Here is a 13,108-nt window from a genome sequence, read left to right as displayed (position 1 = left end):
ACATGGCCTTGCCTAGAGCTCAATTCAGAGATGGAGACCCTTGGCCATCGACACGGAGGGTGCTGAACTGCTTTTTAGTCTCCAAGGTTTTGTATACAATTTAGGATAATGTCACTAGTGCCCAAAGAAGTTGTTTTCCAGGGCTCGATGGCTGAGCTTGCTTGCTGGCAGTAGTTCATAGGAGCACCTCAAGGACCCTCCTGTCACAGCGTCCCTGGTAATTTTCCTGGGGAGATACCCCAGCACTGGGCTCTGGCACACAGTAATCATCTCTGACTGATCTCACCCATAGGTACTGTAGCCTAGGCCTGTGCCTTCTACTTTCAGATGCTACTCCTGCGTTTGTTTTTAAGATGTACACAAGGAAACACATAATGGGATTTTTGAAGGAAAGAACGGTTCATAGTTAGATATTTTCCTTGCAGTCTGAAAATACTTCTTGACAACACATTTCTTAGCAATTGATTAAAAAACTATTTTTCCCATAGAGAGTTGGTTTTGATTGTTTGGGGGATGGTAGAGAGAGTGAGGAAGGGGACAGAAGGGTCTTCTCTAGGCATGATGGCACACAGTCTATGTCAGTGCTGTTCAGATTGGCAGCCATCTGGCCAGGCTGCATGTCTGGAGGGGATGGGTCAGTAGGCTATAGCTATAGGGTGGATAGAAAACACAGAAACAGATGAACACACACACACACACGCACACACACACACACGCACACACACACACACGCACACACACACACACGCACACACACACACACACTCACACGCATAGGACATTTCTTGTCCAAGCACCCAAGCCCCTCTTCTATTGGCATTAGTCAGCTGACATGATGGTAAGCCTTTGTCTCTAAGTGTATTTTTTGGTCATACCTCCACCCCTCCAACCCCTGGCTGGTCCAGGGCTTTTACTCATGGATTGCTAGCTAAAGGGTTCGGTGCTTCTGGGGATTCAGCAGTGGAATGGCAGAGCTACACAGAGGCCATCTGCTCAGTAGACATGCCAGGGTTCTGCTGTGCAGTTGTTCTGGGCTGTTGCTTTGCTCCTAGGAATGCCCTAATGTCCTCTCATCTACCTATCACTTCCAAGGACTTTGGGTAAGCCCTTAAAGGGCTTCTGGGTCCATCTTATCTTAAATAAGATGGAGGCAATTCAGAAAATTCACCAGCTCAGCTGGTCCCACTAAACCAGCTTCTATCCATCACAAAGAAATAAAGTAGTTTATTTTTAACCATGCAAACACTGGGGAATCTTTCATTCACCATGGTTATCATCCCTCCTGATGCTTTCCTTCTTAGCCTTTTGTTGCCTGGATTAAGATATCATCTACTTAAGTTATATTTTACTTCAAAATTCAGGCTTAGGTCTGATTACCTCTCTGGTATTTTATTCTTTTAGTGTCATGCTCTAGCTCGATAGTCCTTAGATCATGTCTTCACAGCAGGACACAAGACTTCAGAGCAGCTTGGGATGAAGGTTCTCTGCAACTGCGTCTTAGGCTCCCGACCCAGGTAATGACAACTTTGCAAAGAAAGCTGAGAATGTCTGGAGTAACTTTTTTTTTTGAGCCTAAAAGCCATATTACCCAGAAAGCTTTGCTTGGCTGGAGTAGCATCTCCTTAGCACCCCCCCCCCCACACACCGTGCTTACATTGTCTCAGAAATACCCTTCACAACAGAGTCAGGATGTAATTACTGAGTGAAATCTGTGTGGGAAGAAGCCCTAGGCAGGCCAGATGGTGTCCCTTAGACAACCTCATGTGATCATCCTGGTCTTAGTACCTTCCTAGCTGCAAGAGAAAACACCTTAGTGCACTATTTAGGGGGACTGGAGCCATTGACATTGGATGTTCATAGTGCCCCACGCTAAGCAGTTTAAGCCTATGGTCATGTCTGTCTTGTTTGCTACTTTGTGAGTTCCTCATATTGGTAGGGGTGGATCCATAGCAGGCAGCAATCTCCATGCTCAGGCTGTTCTCCAATGTAGGCAGGAATTGGAGTCAGGGAAAGAGCCAACAGGTTTCATTATCAGTAAGCCAGTAAAGAATAGTTTGTAACTAGAAGTCATGCCTGTGGGTTTGTGGTGGAAAGATGCTGTGGGGAAAAGGCAGCACCAGAGATAGTGGTGAGGGGGAGCCAGAGCTAACACTATAACCCATCCTTTCCTGAAGCTGACATCGGTCCTCTTGTCAGTTTGGTAGCCCCGTATCTTCTTGTCCTCGCTCCTTATTCATTGCCTCTGTTGATTTGGCCAATGGATGTGGTGTGTATACCATCCCCATGCCTGCTCTCTCTGGAGTCTCTCTCTCTTTCTTGGCACTAGAGTCCCTACACAATGCTTGTGTGAGCATCCCAAGGATAGCAAGTATCCTTTGGCTGAGTATCAGCACAGGAAGGTTGGTAAGCAGTTCTGTGTAGGTCAGTTGCAGGAAGGCACCAGTTGAGGGTCTGTGAGTGGTAGAAGCCACCAATCCCTACTTTCAGTGATGCTGTGCTGACAGCATCTCAGTGCATGGCTGTTGCTCTGTGGGCAATGTAAGAGTTGACTGATAGGAATGGCTTAAATCATAGGCATGTCATCAGTTAGTGGACAGGTTGCCCGCCTTGCTTAGGCCTAGATTTCTTATGTGCAGGGGTCCTTGGTCTTGATTCGATCACATGAGTCATGTAGTTGTTGTCTTGAAGACTGACACAGTCAAGGACTAGGTCTCAGGTTGTCCCTATTTTCTCTTCCTCCTAACCAGCCAAGGTCACAACCAATGCCATAGATTCTTAGTTTATTTTCATGCTCTGGTCTTTTCTGTGGCCCAACACCTTGCATCTAGCCATTCTTCCATGTTTCTTCCCTTAAACTTGCCTAGAAGCCCCCAGGGGTTGGTGGTCTTTTCCAGGTACTATTCCAGTGCCAGCAGCTTTCTTGGAATGGCCTCTCTTGTCCCTGTCTCTGTACAATCCCCAAATGAGCCACAGGGAAGCACAGATGGTGGTGAGCACAGTGTAGATCTGAGAGTCTTAGAAATGTATCATGGAATGCTTACATCATCATACTGGATCACAAAGGCCAGGAGCTGCAAGAGACTCTCAGGCCTCTCCATCCAACTCCAACCACACTCAAACACACTGAGGCCTAGGAACCTGGACTAACTTAAGACACTGAGTTCCTGGGGCCTAGGCTGGAAACCTAATCATGGCTTCAAAGTATACCATTAATGGTTCTTCACACCTATAATGTAGGAAACGAGGTTTTCTACAACTTTCTATCATTCAATATCCTTTCAGAGGCACAAGGAAAAGGCTATTATTCACATCCTCAAACTGATTCCCATTTGGGATATCAGGGAGCCCTCTAGGGGGATGCTAACAGAACTTCCATGGACAACCACATAACATTTCTTGAAGATTTGATTCCTACTCTAGGACTGGAGAAGAAGCAAGGCTCTACCAAAGTGGAGTAACACCACACTTTGACTCTACAGAGCTCACATCAGAAGAAAGGGACAGATTTAGATAAGATGAAGTGCTAGAGAGAAGGGCAGAGACCTGGGTTCGAGGCAGCCATACAAGGCAGAGGGGAGCCTTGGAAACAGCCTGCACCTGTTAGGAGGATCCCATTCTGAATCTTCGGAGTTCAAAATTTCGGATAAAAAGGAATGTAAATCCAAAGTTGCTCTGAATACAGAAGTCCCACTTGTTCATTAGGTGTCCCTGACCAGCCTTCTTTGAATGTTCTTGTCTTTATTCTCTGTACTTACTGCTTCCTTGCTAGAATGCAAACCCATGGATATACTGGGTTCTTTTTAACAAAGACATATACAAGGGGGATAAAGAAGTGTCTACTCATAGAAGGAAACTGGGCATACAGAGATGAGTGTGTGCTGACCCCAGAATTGATGAAAAGTACATTTTCTATGGGAGAGGGACATTCACCAGGAAAAGGTAGATGGATTTAAACATGCAAAATACTTGAAGGAAGGAAGGAAGGAAGGAAGGAAGGAAGGAAGGAAGGAAGGAAGGAAAGAAGGAAGGGTGAATACAAGATTCTGTGAAAGGATGATAGTCATGTCCTAGAGGAGAATGAGGTAACAGCTTACCAGTGAAACGCCACCGTGGTTAGCTTTTGGATAGAACCTAGATCTGGGAATCTGTACTTGTGATGACAGTATGTGTGTAGAGAAGTCTGGGAAAGCCTGGAGCAGGAGCTAGAGATGTGGGATTTTCCAGGTTTTTCCCATGGGATCCTAAGAAAAACCTGGCACCGGGCTTGCAGCAGCTCACCTAAAGGCAGAGAAATGTGAGCCGGGTATTCTTATCTTGCTGCTGTCCTAGTGGATGTTGGCCCAGTGCAGGCTTTTATGGTAACATGTGGCCACAGGCCTGTCAAGGCTCTGGTCCTGTGGCTGTTGATGACCTGTACTTTCTCTGATGGGCTGCACCTGGTGGTTACCTCATGAGTCTAGTTAACAGCAGTTGGGAAAAGGGCTACCCTTGGTGCGTGTGGGCTCTAAGCTATGGGCATGCCAGGGAGGTGGTCTAGTAAGATCAAGGATTTTGAGAGGATGTGATTTGCTTAGATGCTGTAGTTTTTACTCCATAGATCTTTACAGTTCACATAAGACTTTTGAATAGGTGCTGTTATGTGAGCATCCGTGTATCCCCATGTCTACATTTTTATATAGGGAACAGTATATTTGTTTTGTCTTTTTAAAATTGAAAGCAGAAATAGAGATGCCATGGCAGGATGAGCGCTATGGGCTTTGCCAGCACTAAAAGAACCCCAGAGGAACTCCTGGGGTGCAATGGGTCTTGTGCCATCATGGGAAGCAGCCAGCTGTCCATCCCCATGTTTTTCTACTGCATAGCTTTGCTCTGACTTCTGTACAAATCTGCAGTACTGCCTGCATACAGATGGCAGAGCCCATGGCTTCTCTTTCTTTTTGCTGTTTTTTTTTTTTCCTGCAGGGCCCTCAGGGCAGTGCAGTGCATGGCATCTGTGCACAGAGTCTAGCCTTTAAGTTCTGAGACTTAAATAACAACTGGAATATATAACTTAGGGTTCACACAGCTTGCATGCTAGGTTTCTACTCAGAAAGGAGACTAGCAGCAGTTGTGAAAGACTGATTTTCTTATAGTTTATCTGGGAATTTCCTGGGAGGAGGCAAGCCTAAGGGTTGGTATGTATGCATATAGGTGCGTGTGTGCACACATTCATGCACACTCTGGGTGTTCCGTTTGGAGAGTTCATCTTTGTAGGATGTTGTGAGGATGGAAAACCAACAGGAGGAGAGGCAGTGTCTGGAGATGAAGTCTAGGGTTAGGAAAGGTTTGAGTCCCAGCTCCAATGGTTGCCTAGAACTTGTAAAGAACCCTTCATTTTCTTACCTTATAATTTACTTCACACACACACACACACACACACACACACACACACACAGACAGACACACAAGACACACAGACACACAGACACACAGACACACACACACACACACACACACACACACACACACACACACGGTCTCAGAGACAAAGGGGCAGTTGAGGGCTGGAGCTATAGGATAAGCAAAGAGCATTGGCAATGGGGTAAAGAAAGGATTGTATGAAGAACGTGAAATTGTCCTTTCTAAGCACCGTGGCTTCATAGAGGAGAACCAAACCAGTGAGAGAATATGCCCAGTCAGTCTCGGGAATGGGCCAGGCTGCATGGAGGGGTGGGATGTGTGGAGGACAGTGAGGGAATTCCAAACGTCTAAGATTGAGTTACAGAATCAGGTGCTCTGCGCTCTCTTCAATGGTTCTACCCATCAAAGGTTTATGCAAACATCATCAAGTCTCTTACTTATGGAAAAATAATGACAAAAACTAAACGAGACATGTTAAGGAATAACTGCAAGAGGACTTGCTTATAGATAAAGAGAGGATGCTTAAACATGCCAGGTAACAAGAAGACATGTGCAAGGACTGTATAGAAGGAGGCAGCTCTGGGAAGGAGAGGGCAACAAGGCTGTGGGTGTGGGGTCTGCCTGAGGCCCAAGAGCCAGGGGCAGGTTATGAAGGGCAAGGGGAGGGAGAGCAGGCAGGTGCACAGTTCATGCTCTATGGAGAGTTCACATGGGCATGAGGCTCTGACATGGATCCCGTGTCCATGGCAATGGGGAAAGAAAACCCATTCGAAAAGCTTTCAGTAAATCACCTGTCCACCAGGCTCTTTACTCTTTCCAGGATAGGGAGGAGAAGCACATCTCAAACATGACTAGTACTTTTTCTCCCTCAAAGTGTCGAGCATGGGCTAATGGCATTTAGTCAAAGCAGACAGTTTGCTCAATGTGAAGATCACCAGTTAGTTCTTGGGAGAGGGAAGGTCATGGCTGACAATGCAGGCACATTCCTAGCCTCAACTCTGGGTGATCTGTTTTGAGAGCACGTCTTTTTAGGATGTTATGAGGATGGACAATCAAGAGGAGGTGAGGTTGGAGATGAAGTTTGGGGTTAGGAAAGGTTTGGGTCCCAGCTCTAGTAGTTGCCCAGAACTTGTAAAGAACCCTTCATTTTTTTCTCCCTCCATAATTCACATAGCTGCACCCTCCTATACGGTGTGAGTCATGCCAGGCTGAGAGAAAAAGATGCAGCAACCAACATTTAAAAGGAAGTTTTAGTGCGTTCCAAAGATTAGCCAAATAACTTAAAAAAAGAAATCTCCAAACAAAGCAAACAAAACAAAATAAACAAACAAAAGAACCCCGATTTGAGCCAATTTAAACAAATTAAAACATGAAATAGAAACAAGGAGGTGGGCACAGGAGATAAAAATGAAAGACAAAAAATAAAGCAGGGGGAAACGGATGGATGTTAGAGCAGGCGGGGTTGGCTGGGTCACAGACGCCATGTACTTACGTGTACCTCGGTGATTGCTATATCAACAATGCTACCCACAACAATCAAGGCGTCAAATGTATTCCATGCATCACAGAAATAGTGCTGCATGGGGCAGAAAAGCCGGGAAAGAGAAAAGGAAACAAACCAAGAAAAGAGGAGGAAAAAAACACAGAGAGGAGGAAAATGAAAAAAACAAAAACAAAAACAAAAGAGGCATGAAAGAAAGGAGAGAAGAGAAAAAAATGAGAGAAGAAAGAGGTTACGCGGTGTATTAGATACTCTTACCACTCTACATGCTGGCGGCTCAAACCTGGGCAACCTGGTTTTCGCAGGATGGAGAGGCCTGACAAAAGCTAGGTTAGTTCCGAGGTTGGGTAGGCGACAGCCACCCGGAAGGCAGCCAGGGCTGGCCCAACCACTGTGCAGCCTGTTCCCTCGCTCAGCTCTGCGCCCTTGGGCCCGGTGTAGCCAGGCCACGTGGGAAAAAAAGGAGAATAGATTTCTGCTTTTTTTCCCCCTCACAAGACGACGGCAGGTTCAATAAAAAGCATGACTGGAGGTGGGTAAAATCAGAAATTAAAACAAAAACATAAAAAGAAGTAAACAAAGAGAGTGAGTGAGAGAGAGAAAGAGAGAGAGAGAGGGAGGAGTGGAGGAGGCAGGAGAGGTGGAAGGACCAGGGCCCTTGGGGAGGGCAGAGTGATACTCACATTAGTTTCACTGAGAATGACATCAATTATGCTCCCAATGACGATGAGGAAGTCAAAAACATTCCAGGGATCACTAAAGTAACCCTACATGAGGGAGGGGCAGGCAGGACGGGGATTAAAAAGGAATATTAGACAGACAAGAACAGAGCAACGTCATCATTAGAATCACTGTCGTGGCACCTGAGTGTTGCTGCTGGGAGTTCCAAACACCAGCATCTGGCCAGGAGCCTGGTTGTGTTAGGAGCGGCAGGGAGGCATTGAGTTCAAGCCTCCTGCCCTGCCTTTCATGGGTCACATGGTCCACATCCTCTCCACCTCCTCCACAGAGGACCCTTCCACTTCCTCAGGGCAGAAGTAGCCATGGGTATAGGGAGTGTGAGTAAGACATGGTGATGCAGGGCGTGGCTGGACTACACTGATCGTGTCATCTCCTATAGTCTAGTATATAGTGTATCATATATACTATATCGTATATAGCATATAGTCTATTGTATATCATATATGACCTATACCTTTGGTTCTGTCTACTAGGAGGACTTATAGTCTATTGTATATTATATATGACCTATACCTTTGGTTCTGTCTACTAGAAGGACCTTTGGGGAGAGTGAAGTCATCTTGTGGTTGATAAGTCTGGAATCAAAGCTCAGAGATAACCAAAGGACCAGATCACTGAAGCAGTGTCCACGGTAAGCTGGACTTTGCGTAGGTGCAATCAGATTTAGTCTCTTTCCTGCAGTGGCCATGTCCATATGCCTTAGGGCATGTTTGGCTTTTCTCATGAGATGGAAGTATCTCTGGGTCTAGGAAGCCTCTCTAGACAGTACCCTCAGGGGTGGCTCATAAGTACCATCCCAGGCTATCTGATGGGATGGAAGTGTCTCTGGGTCTAAGAAGCCTCTCTAGACAGTACCCTCAGGGATGGCTCGTAAGTACCATCCCAGGCTACTTGACATAAAGGCTCAGCAGGATGAGAACGCTGCCCAAAGTGACGGGAGCTATCAAAGACTTCCCTGGACACAGGCTGGAGCAGGAGGGAATGTCTGGTGGGTGGGCTACTGCCTTCTTAGGAAGGGAATAAAGGCAACAAAGCCCTGGAGAGGAGAGTCAGGCATGGAGACCAGGGTCCCAACTTTACTACTGTTGCCTGCCTGGGTTTCATCGACTTTCCACTTACTCAGAAAAGGAAGCAGAGGAGAATCCATGGAAGACTTTTTGAGGTACACAGACAACTGTGTGGTCAGGCGTCTAGAATGCCCTGAGGGCTGGGGACTGCTGGGTAGGCAGTCTCCTTACAAAGAGGAAGTGGCCTTCTCACATCCTGATTATTGCCACTGTGGGGGGTGTGGCAGCTTAAAGGGCCTTGCCTTAGAGCACAGAGTCTCTGTCCTCTTGGTGGAATGTAGAGGACTTAGGACCAAGGAGACCTGTCTTCTTTTAACAATGACATTTTCCCTCTTTGTTTTCCAGAGAAAGCTATCCAAATGGGCCAATCAGTGCTTGCTCAGCAGGGCTCTCGGAGATGGCTGTCTGGAGTTCAGCACGAAGCTCTGGAAGCAGAAGAGTGCTCATGGGGCTTCTCAGTTCTTTGCTCCCAAAGGCTACCAGCTCTCTTTTGTACTTTTCACTCATAAGAGCTAAGCCTATGTTCTTCCATCCTCCTGGCCTTATCCAACTCCTAAGTTGTCTGGTTTCCCAGCTGTCTCCTTCTAGAGTAAACTACAAGATAGGTTGTCCTAGGGCTATTATTCTTAGAAGAGGAGGTCAGGCCACAAGGAAAGAGGACTCTAAGTTCCCAGGCGTTTCTGCCCAAAGAAAACCTACATTGCCCCAGGAGGCTTTGGGCAGCATGACGGGCTGAGGCTGTCCAGGTTACAAGGTCAGACGAGGGTCAGCCTGAGTCAGGGACTTCTCTCTTCCAGTTACGTCACATGCTCTAAGCAGGAAATAACTAGTGCACTCCTGGCTTCTTACACACTGCTCAGGGTAGAAAGGAACACTAATTTGGGTGAGGGCAGGTAGGGGTGAATCTCCCAAGTGAACCCTACATATGTGTATGCTTTAAAACTGGATCTTGGAAAAATGTCGGGAACTATCTATAAATGTGAGTCATTTGTTTGGGAATAGGGCTACTTCAGAAGGAAAATGGAAGAGAGGTCAAAGAAGAGAAGGGAGAGAAACAGGACCAAAAGTAAAACCATAGGATGTTCGGCACCAACCTAGAAAACGCGGCAAGCAAATGTTATCAGGGTATGGAATAGGAGGAGAGAGGAGGGCAGGAGTCTCTGTTCAAACAATAAAGAGAAGTTGGAATCTTTCCATCCACCAAAGACCTGCAACAAATGGGTAAATTGGCCATGGTCTGCAATACCTCTGAGCAGAGAGAGAAGGAGGAAGGCAGAGTGGGCTCCATGGTGAAAAGCACATATATACACAGTTAATCTGCTAGTACATACCAGGGGAAGGGGCTGAGACTTAAAGGGACCGTCAACCTCCAGCTGTGCATTTCTGTTTACCTGTTCTCTTGGATTGATTTTTTTTTTTTATGTTCAGAGAGAAAGAAATGACCCTCAGTCATCACCTCCCCCCTGGCCGAAGCTACATATCACTGTACTGGCTAGGCCTGTTGGGATTAATCCCACCTCCTGGTTGCTTGTCCCAGGCTGTGCTGTTGGGGCTTTTGATAGATTTCACTGTCCTCTAGCAAATTACCTTGTGGAAATCACTGGGTGTGGAAACCGAGTTCCCTTGTTGCCAAGGGCTCTGGTGAATACTCAGTCCTGACATTCACACACACAGCTGGAATGCAGAGGGGTCAGAGCCACTCAGGGTGGAGAGTCCCTTTAAGAGGCAGCTTTTCACCCTGACCTATAGACCTACATTCTCATCCCTCTATCCCTTGGTCCTCTCAGATGGATGGCTTCTTGAGGATGGCTTCAGATCCAGCTTCACAGTCTCTTCCTTTTGTTGCTTTCTTCTTTCCACTATTTCAAGAACCATTACCTCCTACTTGCCCCACACCAGTTCCAGAAACAAAGCCCACACCCACCAGTTTGGTAATAAATAGGTTGTCCAAGGGAGACACCTGGCCAAATCCTTATATGAGGGGCCTGGAAGAATATTTCCTCTATATGCTCTGGTGTGAAAGAGTTAAGTGTCTTCTTTTGTATGCACACAAATGCATGCACACACCCATTTCTCCCACCCTTCATTTTTCTATGAGCATTTGGGGCTTGGGAGTAGAAAAAAAGAGGAAAGTGGGAGTCATAAACCTTTTCTTTTATAAAATCAGTTTAACCAGGACCAGCTTATACTTGCCACCAATCTTTCCTCGGGTGAGTGGGCTCCCTATAGTTGGAACATCAGGGCTACAGAGCATTGTGCTGGCTCTTTTAGAAGTGGCAAACCAAACCTCTGACTTCCCAGCTCCTCAGAGCCAGTGAAGAGAGCTGCATACAGCAAAGATGGTGTGTATAAAACTAGGAGCCTTCTCTCGCCTCCCACAACATCTCACATGCTGAGTGGCCTCCCCTTTTCAAATTACCAGCATCTTGGCATGAGATCAGAATATGGGGTCTCCCTTCTGGCCAAGCTAGGGAAAGTTGGGCATGGCCCCCATTGTCAAAGTCTGATCATTGCTTTTTAGCCTCCTCCCCCTGGGTGGAGCTTCTGAGTAATGGACGGCTAATTAGCATTTGCTTCGTCAGACCATTTCCAGGAAGGCAACATGAACTACAAAAGTTTCACATTTTATATGCTCCAGGATTTTGTATTTTCTTCTCTTTTGGATTAGTTGTACCTTGATTCAATGATGTCATGGGAGCCCTGCTTTGTTGACACAGGCAGTGTTCCTAACACAATGATCTTTGGAGGCAGTTGGCTTAAATCCTATGCTGTCACTTTCTAACTGAGCAACTGTGTGTGTGTCAGATTCCCATCACCATGACAAAGTACACGTGGCAATCAGTGAGAAAGGAAGGTGATTCGGGCTCATGGATTCAGTGTGTGGCATTGTCTCTGCTGCTTTGGGTCTCTGGTGAGGAAGCTCACAGTGGTAGAATAGGTCTGTTTATCTCATGGTGGTCATGTAAAGGAAACCGAAAGGCCTTCTATACTTCAAAGACACTCTTCCAAGGACCTAACTTCCCCCCACTAGGGCCCTACTTCTAAAGGTCCATCTCAATAGAGTCAAGATCTAAACTATAGCATGAAGAGTGAGCAAATAGCTTAAGCTCTGTGTCTGTTTTCCTGTGTAGAAAATGGGGCTGACCATAGCGTTAAGGTGATGTTTACAAGAACCACACACACAAAGCACTCAGACCAGTACCTAATCTGGAGGGAGCTCTAAATTCGTATTAGTTTTGTCATCATTAGCTAGAGTCAACCTGCTGGCCTCATTGTTAAGCAGCATCCACAGGGTCAGCATTCCTGTGGGGTGGAGTAAAAGGGAAGTCAAAAACCAGGCATCTAGAAGCAATGCCCGCAGAAGGAACAGGAAGAAGCTGAAGGTTCCTGGGCTCGCCATCTATTTGGTTACTATTCCTGAGATGCTCTAGAGAGTAGTCAGGCAGGCAGTGTTGACATTGTGACAGTGTGCAGGTTGTCATAGCTTAATCTTATTACACTCAAGTTCATATAGACAGTACATTGCCGAGTTCTTAGGAAACAACTGTTCAAGCCAGAGGAGATGTGGTCATTCTTGTGCCAGAAGCTTGCGGAGAAGAGTGCTGGGCTTCCAGGGGGCTGCCATCTCTGATACAGAGAGTAGGATTACTGCAGGAGAGGTTGTAGATATACACCATTATAGAATTCTAGATTCTGTTTCTCCTCTGTCCAGATCAGATGCCTCCTCTATCAGAACAGGCACAAATCTCACAACAGATGGTAGTAACACAGGAAGCCACATAACTCTCTGTGCATACTTTCACTGGTATGCCAAGGTTATGATACTTATTTATAGAAATTTTAAGGTAAAGATTAGGTCCTCCCTACTGTTTGTTATACTTTCTCTTCTATGTTCCTTTCTGCCTACCTTCATTATCTTATATGGGCCCAACAAAGCCAAGCAAAGAAATAAGGAGGAAGCCAGGACCTTCCTGGTACCTGATGTGGACTGACCGCCCAGGATTCCCTCCCAGGCCACAAAAGCACATCCAGGAAAGCTGTGGGAGATCTGAGCTGAGGCTAGCTGTGAGACTTCTGATAGAAAGATGAGTTAACTTCAAAACATGGGCATGAGGGAAGACTCGGTGCTATGGGATGCGGATGACAAACACATCCAGGAATCACAGGAATTATGTGAAAGGCAAGAGCTGGGCATGGCTGTGGTGAAAAAGGCCACTCCAGGCTGGTGGGAAACAGGGGACTGTGCAGGCTGGGGAGACATTGAACACACGAGTGGTGGCAGGATTGGGGAGTCACAGAACACATGGGTGGTAGGAGATAGGGATACTGAGAACAAGGAAAGAATAAAAAAAAGACAGGGAGAAAAAGAGAGGGAAAAGGCAGAGGAAGAGGAGGAGAG

General features: G+C 46.4%; 1 protein-coding gene across 18 annotated transcripts in view; it reads right to left on the bottom strand.

Moving 5' to 3' along the window:
- The window catches only part of Cacna1c (calcium voltage-gated channel subunit alpha1 C), a 604,243-nt gene that overhangs the window by 37,594 nt on the left and 553,541 nt on the right, over positions 1-13,108 (bottom strand). For 7 of the 18 annotated variants that reach the window (XM_028753516.1, XM_028753519.1, XM_028753521.1 and 4 more), the window contains one exon: positions 6,893-6,976. In XM_028753516.1, the coding sequence (XP_028609349.1) occupies positions 6,893-6,976 (84 nt within the window). Of the gene's footprint in view, positions 1-6,892; positions 6,977-7,584; positions 7,669-13,108 lie in introns of all 18 variants that reach the window. The other 11 variants (XM_028753517.1, XM_028753518.1, XM_028753520.1 and 8 more) reach the window with 3 other exon arrangements.

This window comes from Grammomys surdaster, unplaced genomic scaffold, assembly GCF_004785775.1.
Source record: "Grammomys surdaster isolate TR1022 unplaced genomic scaffold, NIH_TR_1.0 125950, whole genome shotgun sequence".
NCBI classification, from domain to species: Eukaryota; Metazoa; Chordata; class Mammalia; order Rodentia; family Muridae; genus Grammomys; species Grammomys surdaster.
This window is presented reverse-complemented; position numbering and strand designations above follow the sequence as displayed.